This window comes from Sinocyclocheilus grahami, unplaced genomic scaffold (assembly GCF_001515645.1).
Source record: "Sinocyclocheilus grahami isolate Dianchi unplaced genomic scaffold, SAMN03320097.WGS_v1.1 scaffold1130.1, whole genome shotgun sequence".
Classification (NCBI taxonomy): Eukaryota; Metazoa; Chordata; class Actinopteri; order Cypriniformes; family Cyprinidae; genus Sinocyclocheilus; species Sinocyclocheilus grahami.
In genome coordinates this window covers 469144-488844 of record NW_015506309.1, presented here as the reverse complement: position 1 = coordinate 488844, position 19701 = coordinate 469144, and the positions used below count along the sequence as shown (strand labels likewise).

General features: G+C 36.7%; 1 protein-coding gene across 5 annotated transcripts; it reads right to left on the bottom strand.

Moving 5' to 3' along the window:
- Positions 1-3774: 3774 nt before the first annotated feature.
- LOC107567152 (protein FAM189A2) lies at positions 3775-19683 on the bottom strand. Of its 5 annotated transcripts, none has more exons than XM_016252785.1 (11): positions 19184-19683; positions 15208-15264; positions 13053-13163; positions 12304-12423; positions 11621-11728; positions 11301-11434; positions 10391-10517; positions 10080-10158; positions 7596-7745; positions 5584-5897; positions 3775-4616 (listed from the first exon to the last, which is right to left on the bottom strand). In XM_016252785.1, the coding sequence occupies exons 1-11, from the start codon at positions 19481-19483 to the stop codon at positions 4326-4328; spliced, it is 1791 nt and encodes a 596-aa protein (XP_016108271.1). In that variant the 5' UTR covers positions 19484-19683; the 3' UTR covers positions 3775-4325. The 5 variants fall into 5 exon arrangements, with proteins under 5 accessions (XP_016108271.1, XP_016108269.1, XP_016108274.1 ...); XM_016252783.1 differs by lacking the exon at positions 19184-19683 and adding an exon at positions 17810-18392; XM_016252788.1 differs by lacking the exon at positions 19184-19683 and adding an exon at positions 15417-15435.
- Between the last annotated feature and the right edge of the window lie 18 nt (positions 19684-19701).

Genomic DNA, 19701 nt, shown 5'->3' with positions numbered 1-19701 from the left:
ATTAGTCAGGTAGTCGGGAGACAGCAACCTAAAAATTAACTTAAATTGTTGTGTTTTACTGCTTTTTTTTTTTACATTGATGTGCAATATTTTATTTGTTGTAAATGACTGCATTCCTTATTTTTATGCACAGAAAATCTTCCTTTTTGTCTTAATAAGCATCTGTATATGAAATAATATTGCAAATTAAATATGCTCATATTGGTAGCATTTTCTTTTGAACATTTATACTTGAAAAACCTTGTGTGAAGAAACTTAAGGTGATATAAATCTTGTGTTGACAATTTCAGGATGGTTTTGATGAATTCCATTCTGCGATCTCATTTATCTTTTTTCTTCTTTTTTTTTTACCTCGTTATGAAGTTGAGTCATTACAGGCTTTTTAATCAACTACATGTTTAATTAATGTGTGCTGCTTTTTCACTCAGTGTTTTTTCACTTAAGAACAGAATGTGTCTTAAAAGAACTGTATTCACTCTCAGAAAGCTGGTACATTTGAGCTGGATTTGCTGGTATGACTCTGTTTTGGCTACTAATCCAGTATAATGTTTTAGTACAGAGCATCTCAACATGAACCGATTCAAAACTGACTGTGTTTCCAGAAGTTTGCCCTCTCAGACAAACATGATGGTACCATTTTTGCAAGAACTGACCGGTGGTTATCCGTCAGCATGCTTTGGCACATCTCCATTATTACTTAGAGACTGTCTGAAGTCTGTTGAATATCACTATATATGTGATCTTGAAAAAAACAGTCTGTCAAACAAGCATAACTTGTCTTAGGAGAACCTTGTTGCCATGAATTATTGACCACTTTCCCCCCATTTTACCATCAGGTGTGCTTGTGTGTTGCCTGGAATTTCTTTATTTGTGAGAATACACTCACACTAATGAATCATTTGCAAAGGTATCTTTTTCCATCATATGAATGATACAGCAATATAATTTACATCTCGATATGTTGACATTACTGCAGTGTTGAATCTGTATTAATACTAGAAATATTGTGATTAATTTTATTGCTGTGCAATGACTGTATTTGATGGCATTATGGATCTTTGAGATGTTACCAAACTCCTTGTAATTGTTCCGTTGGTAAGAAAAGGTACTTCTTATCGCTTAAAATGTGAAATTCACCCCCAAACCACATTCTGACCTCATTATCACTGTATTCTTTTACTAGTGGCGTCAAAAGTCATTAACACACAGAAAGGGCCTCATGTTTCATTGTTTTTTGCTTTGTGAAGCATGGTCTTTTTGTATGCATTGCTATTTATTGTAATGAGTGTGATGTGCGATTACAAATTACTTCATTATAAAATAAAACCAGCTAGACACATTATATATATATACACACACACACACATTATATTTATTTACATATAGCATAATATATACAGTATATCCAATTAATATATATCATGTGTACAATAATGAAGGTAAACTGTGCAAAAGTCTTTGACACCAGTGTGCTATTATTTCATATTTATTTTAAAGCAATAATTCACCCAAAAATGAAAATGTAGCTGAACATTTACTCATCCTCAGGCCATCCAAGATGTAGATGATTTAGTTTCTTCATCAGAACAGATTTGTAGATATTTAGCATTACATCACTTGCTCACCAATGGATCCTCTGCAGTGAATGGGTGCCGTCAGAATGAAAGACCAAACAGCTGATAAAAACATCACAAAAATCCACATGTAATCCACACGACGCCAGTCCATCAGTTAACATTTGGTGAAGTGAAAAGCTGTGTGTTGGTAATAAACAAATCCATCAAGACCTTTTAACTTCAAACCGTTGATTGTGGACAAAATACTAGGCCTTCATCCATAATAATGCTTCCTCCAGTGGAAAAAGTTAATCACATATTGTTGTCCTCTCACATCAGAATCCACCACCATATTTGCTTAGAACAGTTTTGGACTGATTTGGCTGGTAAACAGTGCTTGACCTGTGCATATTTCTTTCCCGATTCAGACAAGGTGACTTTTTCACAAGAGAAAGCAATGTTACAGATAGAGGTTTTGATTGATTTGTTTCTTACAAATGCTTTTCACTTTTTTTTCTTACAAAGCTTTTCACCCCACAAGACATTAATTGATGGACTGGAGTCATGCGGATTACTTGTGATGTTTTTATCAGCTGTTTGGACTCTCATTCTGACGGCACCCATTCACTGCACAGGATCCACTGGTGAGCAAGTGATGTAATGCTTAATTTCTCCAAATCCGTTCCTATGAAAAAACAAACTCATCTACATTTTTGATGGCTTGAGAGTGAGTACATTTTCACTTTTGGGTGAACTATTCCTTTAAGGGGCATCACATCATAATTGACATCTGCAGGCTGAATAACATCATTTTTGCCATAATGTAATTGGTCCGCTTCCACCATGGCGCTGTTTATTGTAAAAAATGATGCACAATTTTATACCGAATTGAAAGAGCAGCTTACATAAAACTATGCTAGTCAAGTCAACAATGCAGATGGTCATGTTTTTGGACCGTAAGATTAAAGCATCAACACTTAACCTCAGTGTACCTTCAGTGTCCCAGGCTTCTGCACTATACAGTACAGGATATGCTGTGTCCGACTCACAATAATGTGCAAGCTTTAATGAGTAATACATTTAAATATATAATATTGGAGAAACAAAACAAGTGGCTTAATGTGTTATTGAAATGACAGGTATGAAATATCAGTGTACGTATGTAACGCAGGATGTGCAGAGTATAGGATGGGTTCAACAGATTCTCACCTCATGACTGTAGAATACAAGGCCTCAGCAGAGTATGTGGTTTATACTGAAGTAGAAAAGAAACTGTGGGTTTGGTTAGTATTTATAATGCACTTGCTCTGAATGTAATTACAATAAATATCAGTGTACGTATGTAACGCAGGATGTGCAGAGTATAGGACGGGTTCAACAGATTCTCACCTCATGACTGTAGAATACAAGGCCTCAGCAGAGTATGTGGTTTATACTGAAGTAGAAAAGAAACTGTGGGTTTGGTTAGTATTTATAATGCACTTGCTCTGAATGTAATTACAATTATATGTTTGTCAAAGTAAAAACACACTTTCTGTAAAGCAATAGCAATGTTTATTTATTTGCTAGCTTTCTGTGATTGAACTATTTAGACGCATTCCTTTACCATGGCAGGAATGTTTGTAACGGTATTTACGACATTAAACAAGCTACTGAGAGCGTATGCAACTAGAATGTCTCTTTAATCTCTTAATTTAATGTTTTTGAAAGAAGTCTCGTGCTCACCAAGGCTGCATTTATTTGATCAAAACTACAGTAAAAATAGTAATATGTGAAATGTTATTACAATTTAAAATAACTGCTTTCTATTTTAATATATTTTAATGTCTAATTTATTCATGTGACGATAAAACTGAATTTTCAGCAGTCATTACTCCAGTCTTCAGGGTCCTTCAGAAATCATGCTAATATGCGGATTTGCTGCTTACCAATTACCAGTGTTGAAAAGGGTTGAGCTTTATGTTTTTGATGCTACTTTTTTGTCAGAACTATTTGATATAAAAAAAAACTTGAAACAAATCTTTTTCAACATTCTTCTTCATTATTATCTGTCACTTTTTATCAATTTAATGAAGCCTTACTAAATAAAAGTATTCATTTCTTTATCAAAAAACTTGAGCCCAAATATTTGAAAGGTAATATATAATAAAAAATTCCTTCTACCCCGTCAAAATGTCAATATTGACTGAATGAATACCACAGACAACAGGCAGATGCTTTAAAGATCATATTTAATCTTGGGGAAATATGGATGGTAGGTTAGGTCACCCATATAATGCAGATGAGCCAATTCAGTAATAAAGCACAAAATCTCAGAAGGACATCTTGGGCGAAATAATAAAATAGTTGAGAATGGTCGAATAAAAATCACAAATTCATCTTCTACTTCACAATATGCTGATTTAATCAGCAATTCCCCACATCACAAACTAAATAAAGCCATACATTTGCATGTTTTTCTTATTATAATGTTTATTAATATTGTATTTTTCATATAGTCAATTTGTGTAAATAAACATTTACCAGGATTTTTTCCCCCAGTGTTTTATCATAATGCATAATGTGGAAAAAGTAAAAACAATCATCAGTAAATCCAAGCAACTTGAATTTCAACTGAAAAAGCTAAAAAATAAAAAAAAAAGATGAATAATATTCACTATACACACTGACAACAAAATCAGATATGTTTTAAAAGTGAAGTGAAATCCTCTGTCAGCTTCCTTCATGTTGTGATGTTCACTATACCTTCACTCGACTGGGACACGTCACTCAGAGGACAGTTTCTTGGAAGACTCCTATAAGGCTGTGTGGACGTTCCTGTTCCAGGCGGCGGGATCCTGCCCGAGAGCCCATCCTGGAATTAGTTTGAGAATGGGTGCCTGTCCTGCGCTCCGGCCCGGCCTGCAGCTGCGCCCAGGTGAAGGAGCTGAGGTCACCACAGCTGCGCAGGTGAAGGATGCCCGGCCGTTTGTGCAGCGGCAGCGTGTTGGAGGTGGGCTCCATCGGCGCCTGCCTGCGGAGGGTGGACTGCGCTGGTGCAACCTCTGAAACTGTGATGGCCTGCAAACATTCATGAAAATGATGAGCAAAAATGGCCGAACAGGATATTGATCCTGCTCTATCATATTTGATATATACTGTACATTTCTAAGGCCTCATAACTTTGCTCAAAAACCTATTGTACATATTCTACTACAACCTTCTGTTGTCTGATTGATAGTTTATACTTTTTTAGCAGGTAAAAGGCCTTTTAGTATAATTGTAAAAATGTCCATGTTCAGGTCGGTACACGTCTTTTTCCCGTGAAATATTTACAGATTTTTATAAAGTAAACACGTAAGAATAACTTTTATATTGTTAGTAATACTTAAAAATGAACACTCACTAGACTGAAGAAACTTACGTTTACTTGATTATCCATTCCATACATAATGTTTTAGAAAAATCATGTTAAAATGTGAGTATCAAAAATGACATATCAAGCTTTTGAGGAACGTTTATTTGTACATCTCTCCAAGATCATTGTATTGCATTGCATCATATGTTTTGTCCCCCTCAATAAAAACTACAGAGCTTTGATCAAAAAAGAAACATTTAAACATAATCTTACTAAAAAATATTATTGCGAGATATAGAGTAACAACTAATATTTATATGCATTTTATGTAGTCTGCTATGCTGTTATAAAGTGATTTAAATTACAAGCTAAAGCATTTCTTCTTACATTTTGTCCATAAAAATATCAGTACCAAATTGCATATTTTTGCTCAATTTGCACCTGTAAATATGCTTTTTTTCCTCCTTGAGTATAAGCTACATATTCTCTAATGTCATAATATATGAGCCATAAAAGCCTGATGTGTTTAACATGATACTGACTATTATCATATGTCAGGCTTTACAGTTTTAAAAGGTTGCGAGTCAGATTCAAACTCAACTCACCCCCTTCAGCATCAAAGCTCTATGTATCAGAGCATGTGCTTTAAGCACTAGGTAATTTTATGTGTTTTCATCCCATGTGTCTTGCCTGGTCGATGAAGCTGGCGCAGCGAACGGCCTCCTCCATGTGTTCCTCGTCGGAGCGCAGCACTGTTTTGATGCTGTTGACCAGCTCCTGTACCTCAGGGGTCAAGGTGCAGGAGGACTGCTCCAGAAAATGGGCCACCAGCAGTTTTGTGTCTCTATAGCTCTGGTAGTCCACCATGGAGTTGGGACGAGGCTTCCGTTTGCCACGGCCCTGTCGTAGTGTAACCATCCCATGCTCTGTTACAGTCACTGAGCCTGGAGCAGGAGCCGATCCAGGGCCTAATTCTGTCTGTGTAGCTGCTTCACAACTCATTACTGTAAGAGAGAGAGAAAACCCAATATAACAATGAGATGCAGCTCCATATGGTTTTGACAAATATTTGTAGAATGATGTACACTCACAAGAGATGAAAAATACACAAGTGGGGCTACATGGTTTGGGGTAAAAAAAAATCAACTTGCAATTTTTCTGATAAAAACAATAATAGTAATAATAAAAATAATTAATATTATTATTAAACAAATATTGCTATTGTAATATTTCACTGTAAAATACTGAAGTCAAGTATTTAAGAAATATAATAATTAAAATATTGATATTTATTTCTGTCTTAATTCATTTTCAAACATTGAACCATCAAGCTTTTATTTTTCCAGAAAACCACAAGGAACACTCAGTATTCACATCTGAGCTGTAACAGTGCATAAGTTCAGTTGCAGAACAAGTCTCTTTAAGTAATTTTGAGTAACCACAGGCCATACTGTACTCATAAAACTAAAATAATATTCTGCTATTCCAAAAAAATTACTGAGGGAGCCTGTGGCCCAAAAATCCTAATTCTATTTAAGGTTTTAGGACTATGTATAAACTGAATAGTTCTATTCAACCAAGTTAATAAAAAAATAATAACTCACTGTTGTATCGGTTAAGACGACAGATAAGAAGTAGCGAAGCATAAACACTTCATGAACCTTGAATGACTTTTTTTCTGCTGCTGAACACAAAAGAAGATATTTTGAAGAATGTTGGTGACCAAACATTTTTGGTTTCATTGTCTGGACCAAAAAAAAAAACTTAATTTCTTAAAATATGTTCCACAGAAGAATAAAATGTCATACAGTAGGTGTTTGGAATGAAATGAGGGTGTGGCTGAGTAAATGATGACTGGATTTTTGAGTGATCTATGCTTTTAAGGTCTTTGCAAAGTGAGCGCTCTCTGCTGAGCCCCATCAGTAACACAGAGACAGAGAGTCCTATATTTAAAATGGGCTTAAAGTAACCACTGACAGGTATAGTTTCTCTAGATTTACTATAAGTATCAGTCCCAGTCCTCTTCTCTGGACACACACACTAAGTAAAATAAACCTCCACCTGTCATTAGAGAGAAGCCAGTGTTCATAAACTAATTATAAAGAATTGTGTCAGTGTCTGCTACCTTTGATGGAAAACTCATTTATTTTATGTAGATTTAGGCTTAAAACAAGACTGTCTGTGGGCTACAAAAACATACAGAAGCAGCACATACGTCCTCTGAAAACAAGTTTAATTTAATTGGTTGTCTGTGACAATGGACAGCTTAAAGGGGTCATATGATGCGATTTCAATTTTTCCTTTCTCTTTGAAGTGTTACAAGCTCTTGGTGCATAAAGAAGATCTGTAAAGTTGCAAAGACTAAAGTCTCAAATCCAAAGAGATATTCTTTATAAAAGTTAAGAGTCAACCACGCCTACCTAAAATGGCTCATTCTAACACGCCCCCACATGTCTACATCATGATGTGGGAAGATATGCATAACGCCACCCAAATGTTCACGCTAAGAAAGAAGGCGTAACTTTTATTCTTGCTGTAGTATTGTTGTTGCCGCCGTCATGTCGTGAAGGCGCTGTGTGTTTCGTTGTGAAAGCGAAACTACTTTGTTTGGTCTTCCAAAAGAGGACGATCCAAATAATGTTCTTTTTAGCAGCATCATATGACCCCTTTAAGGGTCATTATACAAAAACATCTGATTGTACCTTTGGCGGTCAGGTCTGGCAGGACGGGGTCGCTGCTGGACCTGCGGAGGTGAGGTCTGTGAGGTTTTCTGCTGGAGGACACTGCGCTGTGAGGCTGTCTGGACTGTGTCGGGGGAGTGGGGCTCAATATGGCCGTCTGACGGCACCTGTCTGAATAAAACACACAAACAAACTACATAGAAGCATGTAAACATTTTAGGGCTTTTCACACTTCGGGTTATCTTGCTTCTCGTTTCACACTGCTCACACTGTCAGTAAACTCAACTGAGGGGGACCTAAAGGAATGAGCCGGAGGGGCCCAGAATCCCTAACAGCACTCCTGCTGCCGACTATACTATCAAGTTTTTCCTAAACTTGATTTATGGACTTCCCTGGACTTCACTATAAGAGATCTAGATACATAAGAATTATTTAGAGTTCAGTTAAAGAAATAGTTCATTAGTACTCAGCTTTGTCAACATTAGAATTCTATATCTGCTGGCTGTCTTACTATTGCTTGTATTTTGATTAATTTTAATGATAGATTGTTTGGATTGTGTTATGTATTTTTTAAATTTGTTCTATTTTTTCTTTATTGTTTTTATTAATAGATTGTTTTATGGATTGTGTTACGTACTGTACCTGTTTAATTCAGAAAAATTGCCTTTGGCTAATTCTGGTAGGTTTTATTAATGTGCAATGTCCCTGTTAACTAAACAAATAAAATAAAAAGAATAAAACAGTCTCTTCAATCCAATTCATGTGTTTTCTGTCATCATTTAACATTTTCCCCCCAAACGCTGAAGCGACTGTTCATACAATGTGCAGTGTTTCTGTGACTGTCCAAAGCATGTGAATATGAGGCACACAATTGGGCGTCTGTTGCTAAACAACTAGGTGTAACTTTCTAACACCACATCTTCAGAGCAGGGTTTCATAAACCCGGGTAAAAAGGACATTAACCCAGGGTTAAGTGCAGTGTGAAAAGCGCTTTTTTGTACTGAAGTCTTTCTTGTTTTTCTTGTCTATTCATGTCTGTCCAATGTCATAAGAGTAATCTGGCTAAAACAAATCTAGTCTATATAGTCAACAAGAGTCAGCAACATCTTAAGAAACGTGCCGTCTAAATCAAGAGATGCTACGTCATGTTACCTCATAACAAATAACATACATACATGTATATGTACTACCATTTGGGGTCAGTATGATTTTTAATGTTTTTAAAAGAAGTCTCTTATATTCACCAAGGCTGCATTTATTTTAATTAAAAATACAGTAAAACAGTAATATTGTGAAATATTATTACAATTTAAAAGAACTGTTTTCTATTGTAATTTATTTTAAAATATAATTTATTCCTGTGATGAAAATCTGAATTTTCAGCATCATTACTCCAGTCTTCAGTGTCACATGATCTTCAGAAATCATGCTAATATGCTGATTTGCTGTTCAAGAAGCATTTCTTACTATTATCTATGTTGAAAACAGTTGTGCTGCTTAATATTTTTGTGGAACCATGCTACATTTTTTACCCCAGGATTCAAATGAACGACATTTATTCAAAATAGAAATCCTTTTTTTTATATTACAAATGTCTTTACTGTCACTGTTGGTCCATTTATTGCATTTTTGCTGAATAAAATATTAATTTCTTAAAATAAAAAACTTACTGACCCCAAACTTTTAAACAGTAGTTTGCACATAAAAATGTAGGATCTAAACCTTGAAAAAATTGCCAAGTTTTTTGGATTTGAAAAATCTAAAATTAAGAAAAGGTTGCATGAACATTAGGTTTGGAAGAAACCTTTGGCGTTCATGCAGTTCAAGGTCTGCTTTCATTAAAGCAAAATAGATACAAAGATTTTCAGTTCAACATTTCAAATTATCATGCTGACATAATTGAAAATGAAAAAATATGTATGAAATTAGAAAAATGCAAAAGAAGCATTTTGAGGAGTGACAGGTCAGGTGTATATATATATATATATATATGTTTAATGTGACTTGTGAAGGATCATTGAAAACATGTAGGACTATGCGATCTTTGAAAGTGTTGAAGGATACAGACAGCTATAAAAAGAAAATAAATCACTAACCGAGGAACACTGGAGATACAACCGACGCCACTAAAATACATTTCCTTTAATACACAGATGACATAATTATGGACAGGTACTGTGAAACGCTGTAAGAATGTTGATTAAATGTAGAGTACCAGAGGCACTGGATTCATATAAGCCGTGTCAATGACACATTTCATTTAGGCCTAAGTGGCAGCTCCGTTTTCTAATTCCAGACTTTCAAAAGGGAATTTTCTATTTGTTGATTATAACACTTTTACACCTAAACTGCAATGTTTTGAAAGGTGACGCGTCTCTTGTTCTGTTAAAATACATTCTCCTGTCCCGGTTAATGTGCAGAAACAATTGCAAGTCTTAAATGTCATTGTTTATCAATACTGCTCCTCCCCACAGGTCTATATGTAAGAATACAACTGGTTCATACCATCGCCGGGCGTCTCCGTCTCTGCACTCTCTGTCAGGACCTCAGTCAGATCAGTTATTTGCACCTCAGTATTCTGGGCCTGATATAAATACAGAGGGTCAGTGAGCGGACAAGGACTGTATTTGATTGAGCTGTTGCCAATGTAAGCCAGGTAGACCACAGTGTCTTGTTTGCTGATGTGAGGTCTAATTCACAAACTGAGTTGAAATGGTATCAGGACAAAATACTGGATATGCTAACTGACGTTGATTTTCATTACAGAGATAATTATGTGATAGCAGATGGCATATGATAACTGCATAAATCAGTACCTGTGCTGCTGGCTCTGATGCAACAGCTTCATAAGGTGGAGGAGGGTCTAGAGGACAGAAGACCTCCACTCCTTTCATTCTGGCACCATATATATGTGGAAGAGGAATCATACCATCACCAAACATCCTGCCAAAACACACAAATTTACACTGTAAACAGCCCACAAGAAGATATAACGACAGTAAACAACTGTTTCTAGACAAACCCATAAATGTTTGATCAGAAGTGGGAGCATATCATGCTTTCCCACACACAAACTTCAATCCTGTTTTACGTTGCCAAAACATTTTGGTTGCCCGCCAAACACTGAGCCACCCACCCACAAATATGATAAATCCTGCTGTATTTTTGCTTAAGAGTTCAAGGTCAAAGTGCAGGTTTGTGTGTGTGGGTGTGTGTGAGAAACACATTTAAGCAAGCTATAGATCATGGAATGCTGGACAGATTTTATCAAAGTAAAAAGTGAAAAATGCAGATGTTACCTTAATAAATATTTTTACCTGATCTGACACACTACCATTTAAAAGTTTGGGACTGTCCCAGAAAACGAGTACTTATGCAATGTAATTATTTCAGTTTTTTATTTTTTTAATAATTTGCAAAGTTACAAACCTGTTTTTGCTTTGTTATTATGGTGTATGGAGTGTAGATCGATGTGAAAAAAAGTAATTCAAAGCAGTTTACCATAAGGCAGCAACATAACAAAACGTGAAAAAAATAAATGAATACTTTCGCGAGGCACTGTATTTAATTATGTGTTGTTAAAAATAAACCCAATACAGTTATAATATTTAAATTAAATAATTATATGTGAATAACCAGGTCATTTATATGACACCACATTTTAGGTAACCTGACAAAACATTTTTTTTTACAGTGGACTGTGTAAAGAGGGCTTGTGTGCAATACCTGCGAGCCAAGCACGGGGTGTAAGAGTAGAAGGTGGAGAAGTAAGTAGGAGGAGGTGCAGGGGCGACAAATTCGTCAGAGTCAGGAAGATGAGTCTGCCCCTCCACTTCCTCTGGAACGGGCCTGGCCTCTTCCTGCCAAAGACGATCATAATCACACCACTATTAGAACTGGACCAGGGCAGAGCGACATCAGACACCTCTGAGCTGCTCACAACACGTCTAAACATTCTTATAATCTATGCCACACACACTGACCAAGAATTAAATCATCGGAATAGATTACTTTCTTGCCATATTTTCCATGATATGATTTCTCACCATGCAGGGTCGTCTGGTTGAGAAGATCTGGAGATATCTGAGTGCAGCAGCAACCAGACACACAGCTGTGGCCAAAGCACTGAGCGCACACAATGCAAAGAGCACTTTCTGAAAGAGAGAAAATTCTATAACATGGTAAACAAAACTTATTCAAACATGAATATATTCCTCTCACTCCTAACATAATATACTTTATTCTGATTGGTCGGTCGTGGCATTCTGCATACGGGTGGTCGCCGGTAAATGTTCCCACAACTTCTTAATTCGTTCCCTCGTTCTAGTAAATCATGGCCACATTGTACTAATTAGTTTACTTGTTTTGATTTAGTAAACATGGCCACAATTGACTAATTTGTGGCCATGATGAATATAATTTTGGCTGCATGTCATGGGCGGGGCTTCGTGAATCAATCCAAATTACACAAAATATTAATGACTGGCTGATCGAACAAAATCAGCATATCTGTGTCAAGGTAACCTGTCTGAGATGCGGCATGTTTCTTTGAAAGTCTACAGTGAACAGTGTCTGATTTGCAAAATGTGCGGTCAAATGCTGTCTGTCTGTCTGTCTGTCCAGCTATCTATCTATATCTTTTTCTGTCTACTAGCTGTCTGTCTTTCTGTCTATCAGTCAAGTAGTAGTGTAATAAGAATTTAATAATTATAAAAAAATGAACTCACACCTTGAGCAGAATTCTCATTGTACCACATGCATGACCTGCATAGATCTCAATCAACTTGTCCTCTTGGCACTGAGTGCTTGGAATCTCTGAACAACAGTAACAGAGATCACCCAGCTCGTTCTGAAACACAGAAACACATTTATTATGTCTGTTTCATATTAATGTCTGATGACATGGTCTACTAATACTTAAAGAACTGCCTGGATTCAAAGTATGAGACTGAGGATGAAGTTTCCAGGCACCTTTCTACATTTGTCATTTTGAGGGGTCTGGCGCTGCATGCGATAACAGCTCAAAGGTATGAGGTCACCAATATGGCAGGGACATTTCAATGACAAGTGGAAATGATGAAAGAGCAGTCTTCAGACACTGGAAATGACAGCATCCTAAAAACTACATCACATCCAAGAAAAACTGGAACCTGCTTTGACTCTCAATTTCAGGGCTCTCTTTGACTTGGACAAGCTTTATTCCTCTAAGCAGATGGTCTGTACAGAACAGATGTGCTTTTTTCCATAATGTGTAATTAAAACATACATCAACCAAGTACCACATCAGCCTGTGCACACGCTTAACTGGAAGAAGTATGTATGTATGTGTGTATTTATTAATAAGGGTTGCCCCACTTCAATTTGTGTTTGTTTAAATTTTGCATCTAGGTTCATGAATACAATCAATACAGGAGTCATTTGACATTATGATGTTATTGTCTCTATTACAGCACACGTCCAAGTGCACAGATTCCTCACCAGCTGGCAGTTAATGGTACTGGAGACCAGCTGAGCCCCCTGACAGCAGAGGATGAAGCCTGCCAGGTTTAGCAAGATACAGACCACTGACAGCAATACAAACAGATTAGCCTGTGTGAGAGACACAATGAAAAGAGGTAATGGTACAGAGAAAGATCAGTACTAGTCGGTAGTAATTCTATTTGACAAATAAAATATTAGTGCTCAAATCTGGAATTAGAAAAGTACCCTTATACTGCTGTTTAAAGTTTGGGTTCAGTGAGATTTGTTAATGTTTTTGAAAGAAGTCTCTTATGCTCACCAAGGCTGCATTTATTTGATCAAAAATACAGGAAAAACTGTTACATTGTGAAATATTATTAGACTTTAAAATAACGGTTTCATATTTTTAAAAATGTTACACTATTTTAAAATGTAATTTATTCCTGTGATGGCAAAGCTGAATTTTATTTTCAGTCTTCAGTGTCACATGATCTTTCAGAAATCATTCTAATATGCTGATTTGGTGCTCAAGAAACATTTCTTACTATTATCAATATTGAAAACTGTTGTCCTGCTTAAACATTTTATTATTATAATTTCATATTAATAGAAAGTTCAAAAGAACAACATTTATTTTGAAATAAAAATAGTTTGTAAAATTATAAATGTATTTACTGTCACTTTTGATCAATTCATTCTTGCTGAAGAAAAAGTATTAATTTATATATATATATATATATATATATATATACACATACACGCACTGTATATATCAAAACACATACCTTCTCCACAACCTTTGGTTTCCCTAGAGGCCGAATGAGAGCTCCACAAGCAATCATGTTGAAGCTGAGGCCTCCGAGGACAAGCAAGGCCCCACGTATATATATATTAATGTATCCAAACTTTTGAACTGTAGTGTATATGGATGGCAGCAGGCAGAAGCTCATGGTCTGCTTAAGATTTAATTAACAAGGTCTTAAGTGAATGTCTGGTGGACACAGATCCTATTTAAGGGGTCTTTTAAGAGCCTAACAACTGCCCCTTTAACATAAGGACATGGGCATGCAGAAGATTACCCTGAAAACATATGTTTAGGTCAACACAGGACTAATTTAGTGTAGTAAACATCATATAACCACTTTCAAGTAAAAATAAATTCATCTGCTTATTAAAATGGAAACATAAAGACTACTGCTTTAAAGGGGTCATATGATGCGATTTCAAGTTTTCCTTTCTCTTTGGAGTGTTACAAGCTGATTGTGCATAGATAAGATCCCTGAAGTTGCAAAGACTAAAGTCTCAAAACCAAAGAGACATTCTTTATCAAATTTAAGACTCTGCCACGCCCCCCTAAAACGGCTCGTTCTAACACGCCCCCACATATCTACCTCACTATGTGGAAATATTTGCGTAATGCCGCCCAAATGTTCATACAAAGAAAGAAGGCGTGATTTTAGTAACCACAGTTAGTGTTGAAGCAGCCATGTCAGGGAGACGCTGTGTGTTTCTAGGCGAAAGCAAAGGCACTTTATTTGGCCTTCCGAAAGTAGATGCATTTAGGAATCTTTAAGATTACTTACAACAGAACAGCAATGCATTTTATGGACGACCGTTTCGTGAACCTAGGAGAGGAGGCAATTCTGACTTTGCTATGACAATCTGGCGCTTCTGAATCAGCTACTGTAAGTATGTTTTGTTATTAGTTTAAGTATTTGCTACTGACTGTTCAAATTCTGAGTTTTGCGCATCGTGTGTGTGTGTGTGCATATGCGCCCCCCTTTCGGGCTTGAACTGATGGTAAAACTAATGACATTATTTACTGTCTTTACATTTATTTTGAAAGATGAAGCTCCCGATTATGGTAAGGGGCGTTACATTTCCGACAAGTGCTTGCGGTGTTCGGCCAATCACAATGCACTGGGTCAGCTGGCCAATCAGAGCAGACTGCGCTTGTCGGAAGGAGGGACTTTGTAGAAAACGAAGCGTTTGAGAGAGGCGGGGCATAGAGGACCTTCAATAATGTACAGTATTTGAAAAATAATGTGTTTTTTGAACATTAAATCATGTCAACATATTCTGTTACACCAAATACACAAAATAATGATCTTTAAAAAAGCATCATATGACCCCTTTAAAGACCATCAGTCTTATATTGGCAAAACACACATACCAGCAGAAGCATTGGCCGTTTCCATGTGGTTAGTCCTATAATCCCAGATAGGATGACCTGCAGAAAACAATCAGTCTGTTCAGCAAAGAGGCAAACACTCACAGACAGATTAACTGATAATGAACCCATTATTACCCATCAGATGCTGCACATGCTCAAAATGGCCTTCAGCACTTTTAAATCCTGTTTTAATGACTCATCTCACTCACTCTGCTGTCGGCCGAGCTGTCTGCAGCAGCCTCATTCAAATACCATTGTCCATACTCGGCTCCCTCTCATTTCCTCTTACACTGCCACTTCCTGTCAATTACATCAACTGATGGGTTCTTTTGTTTAGCTCTTTTTAACTGTAAAATGTTTGTGTGAGGTACCCAATAAAAAATAATTACATTCATTAATTTTATTCAAATCAACAAAATTCTGTAGTAAGAGTGAATCAGCATTACAATATTACACTGTAAATGCTTTCATCATTATCATTTCCATCATTGTTAAATGTCACAATTATTTCAATTATATGAGTTTTCAGAGTTTTTTATTTTTTTGTTTATTTATTTTATCCAGCAGTAATGGAGTTCAAATGTATAAATAAACATTAGCTCTAGTTAACTTTTGTTTGCTCACTATAGAGTGTTAAGCAGTAGAGATTCACACTTAGCCAAAACATCACTCAACTCCTGCCAATGACCACAAATATTAACCACACTTAAATACGGGAAATAATATTGTAAATTGTACTTTTGAGGATATCTTTGGCTGGATTCCACCACAAAACTAGGATCATTTCTAAATATCTAAAAACTTAAAGCTGCAGTCCGTAAGTTTTGCCTCTTTGTCATCATCTCTCTTTGAAACTTGCAATTTCAGTTATTTGCGGAATTATCTTCTTTACGTGGGTTGTGCATCGGCACGGCTTCTCAGCGCGGATGAATTTAATGTTTTAAGGTTTGTGGATCATGGTGTGGATATTCACTGTACTTCGGAATTACAGATACTGCGTCCCAAATGACGTACAGTACTACACACTATGCACTCATACACTATGTACTCAACCATTTAGTGTATGAATTAAATAAGGTTATTTTGTAATTCATAATCGGAGTCTGATAGCCGCTCCCTATTCTCTACGTAATTAAAGCTGCGACAGTTGAGTGCATGAAGTGTGCAACATTTCACACTTAATTTTTTCAGTTATTTAAGTGCATCATCCGGGTATTTAAAGTGCACTTTTTCTTTTTGGAATTTTCAGTGTGAACACACTACTTGCACTATTCATACTAAAAACGTCATAGAATAGTGCATAAGTACGTGATTTGGGACGCACCTTACGTCTTAGAAGTATGTCCAAAATAAGAAGTTTTGTGAAGAAGTTGTGAATCGGGCTAAAGTAAGGAGACAGTTTTGAACACTGATTGGTTATGTACTTGCTATGTAATTGATTTTGGATCATTTTTAACCAAAAAAAGTTACGGAATGCAGCTTTAAGAGGAATCTGGAGAATCTCAAGATGTTAAAAAGGTAAGGATTAGTTCACTTCCAGAATAAAAACGAGCATTTGTGGTTTAAAAGTATATAATTTATATATACTGTATATATATATTTTTATTTTTTTATTGTTTCACTAGATAAGACCCTTATTCCTCAGCTGGGATCGTGTAGAGCCCTTTGAAGCTGCACTGAAACTGCAATTTGGACCTTCAGCCCGTTGGCCATCATTGAAGTCCATTATATGGAGAAAAAGAACAAATACATTAATTTGTTTTTGACTGAAGAAAGAAAGACATGAACATTCTTGGATGACATGGGGGTGAGTAAATCATCAGGAAACTTTTATTCTGGAAGTGACTAATAGTTTAAAGCTATTAAAAGTTAAAACATTGTAATTTGCTGTGGATAATAGCCACATGCATAAATGATAATGTATGTAAACAAGCTTAAAAGTCTGGTGACTGTGCAAGGATCAAAATAATCATTCATGTGATATTGACTGATAAATCTGATAATCAATTTTTTTATTTAAATTAAATGACATTCATATGTCATTCACTGAAATCTAGTTACTGGATTGGATATTACGCCTTACTGTGAAACGGTATACTGTAAACATGTATAACTGTAAACTGTACACTGTAAAAATGTTAATCCTAAATATGTGCTTAACGTGGTAACATCTGAATTAACTGGTCAAATTCCAGTTAAATTATTATTTCATTTGACTGAATCAACCCAACTGCATTAAGTTACACCGAGAGATCAGGCAGAAACTTTTTCCTTAGGGCAACAACTGGACATTGGTCATTTTTATAGTGTAACTCGACTAATAATTTACAAATATTAGTGCATAGTGTATTATTGGTAAACAACATTATTGGTACACTCTGAAATAGATTGAACTAAAAGTGCAGCACCGACTGTATTGGAAACACATTAGACCACAATAAAACTTCTCCTTTACACCTGTTGGTTTGTAATGGATCGATGAAAAGCTGTACACTTATACAGTGGCATTTTAACAAGCATGCATTTTTATATCTGTAGCATGCATGATGTGTGGCGTAAAATAAAAGCATTAGCACCTTATGGCTAGTAATATAATACTCACAGAAGATCCGGCCCAAAACGGACAGGAGTTTCTAATAGGGGGCGAGTTGCTAAGGGACAGAGCCCCGAAAGAGAGCGCCACCATGGAGCAGCCGAGAACCAGCTGCAGCAAGCCGAGGGAGAGCAGAGGGCGTGCGGGCAGCAGCGCCGGGATGAGCCGCGTCTGAGATCCAGACATACGGGACGGAAGAGCGGACACACGGCGGCTGCGGCTTCTGTAAGATGCGTCTGCGAACTGATGGGCTAAAGTAGCCCCCGATAAACGACAACAAGATCCAGGCAGAACTATGGGCAGAGACATTGGAGACGCACGAGCAGCCCAACAACAATAAACACTAAAGCAGCATATTGCAGCTCCCTCATTTTACTCTGTCTCTCAAGGCGACGATTGTTTCTTTAAACTGCCCGTTCCGCGTTACTTCCATGGTCCTGTCGAGGTAGTTGAGCATTGGTTTTAAAATAACTAGCCTCTGTGACCTGCTGCTCGGATTTGGTTTCACATTTTTGGCCAGCGCGAGCGGACAGGCGGGGGAGGGGCGCGTGGGAAGAAGAGACACACTATCGAGACAAACTCTTACTATGATGAAACATTTGTAGTTGTATTGCTTAAAGGTAACACACTTACGCACTCTTTATTTCGTTATTAGGAAATAAACAACTGGACACCAAAACACTGACATTACATAGTTTTTAATTTAAATAATGAGAAATCTTTGGTTGTATGTAGCATAAGAATTTGATCAAAAACATCATCATTGGAAAAAATTGCATTCAGAATATTTCTTTATATTTTTCAGAGAAATAAAAATCATTATCAAATCACATGTGTTTCTATAGCACATAAAAAAAACAGCTAATTGTTTTACTGACAAAAAGTGCAGTAGAATAAGATCACACAAAATAAAAACATGTGTTTGTAAAAAAAAGAAAAAAAGAAAAGGTAAACAGTATTAGATTACATTTATGTGACTATATGTTAGCATAACTGTATGTATTCAAATGATATAATGTTAATACCAGCCTATTTGAGATATTAAACTATATCATGTTTTCATCAAAATAATACATAATTGCCTTATATATATATATATATATAGTGAATATAATATACATTTTCACTTTATTATAAGATAATAGATTTTTTTATTTATATATTTATTTATATATTTCCCCACAGTATTTAGTTTTATTTATTTACAGTATTTACATTATAATTGCATGCAATGTATGTCCTGGGGGACCCCCAGTCCTGCACATTTTGTATGTCTCCTTTATCAGACACACCGAATTTGGTTCTTGTTATATCTGTAGCATGCATGATGTGTGGCGTAAAATAAAAGCATTAGCACCTTATGGCTAGTAATATAATACTCACAGAAGATCCGGCCCAAAACGGACAGGAGTTTCTAATAGGGGGCGAGTTGCTAAGGGACAGAGCCCCGAAAGAGAGCGCCACCATGGAGCAGCCGAGAACCAGCTGCAGCAAGCCGAGGGAGAGCAGAGGGCGTGCGGGCAGCAGCGCCGGGATGAGCCGCGTCTGAGATCCAGACATACGGGACGGAAGAGCGGACACACGGCGGCTGCGGCTTCTGTAAGATGCGTCTGCGAACTGATGGGCTAAAGTAGCCCCCGATAAACGACAACAAGATCCAGGCAGAACTATGGGCAGAGACATTGGAGACGCACGAGCAGCCCAACAACAATAAACACTAAAGCAGCATATCGCAGCTCCCTCATTTTACTCTGTCTCTCAAGGCGACGATTGTTTCTTTAAACTGCCCGTTCCGCGTTACTTCCATGGTCCTGTCGAGGTAGTTGAGCATTGGTTTTAAAATAACTAGCCTCTGTGACCTGCTGCTCGGATTTGGTTTCACATTTTTGGCCAGCGCGAGC

Bases quoted from the DNA above. Each gene is read 5' to 3' on its own strand.
- LOC107567152 (XM_016252785.1), bottom strand. From the start codon at position 19,483: ATGTCTCTGCCCATAGTTCTGCCTGGATCTTGTTGTCGTTTATCGGGG. The intron at 15,265-19,183 runs GTGAGTATTATA...TGTTTTCTGCAG, and splicing joins CGTTTTGGGCCGGATCTTCT to GTCATCCTATCTGGGATTAT. The intron at 7,746-10,079 runs GTATGAACCAGT...TGTTTTATTCAG, and splicing joins GACGGAGACGCCCGGCGATG to ACAGGTGCCGTCAGACGGCC.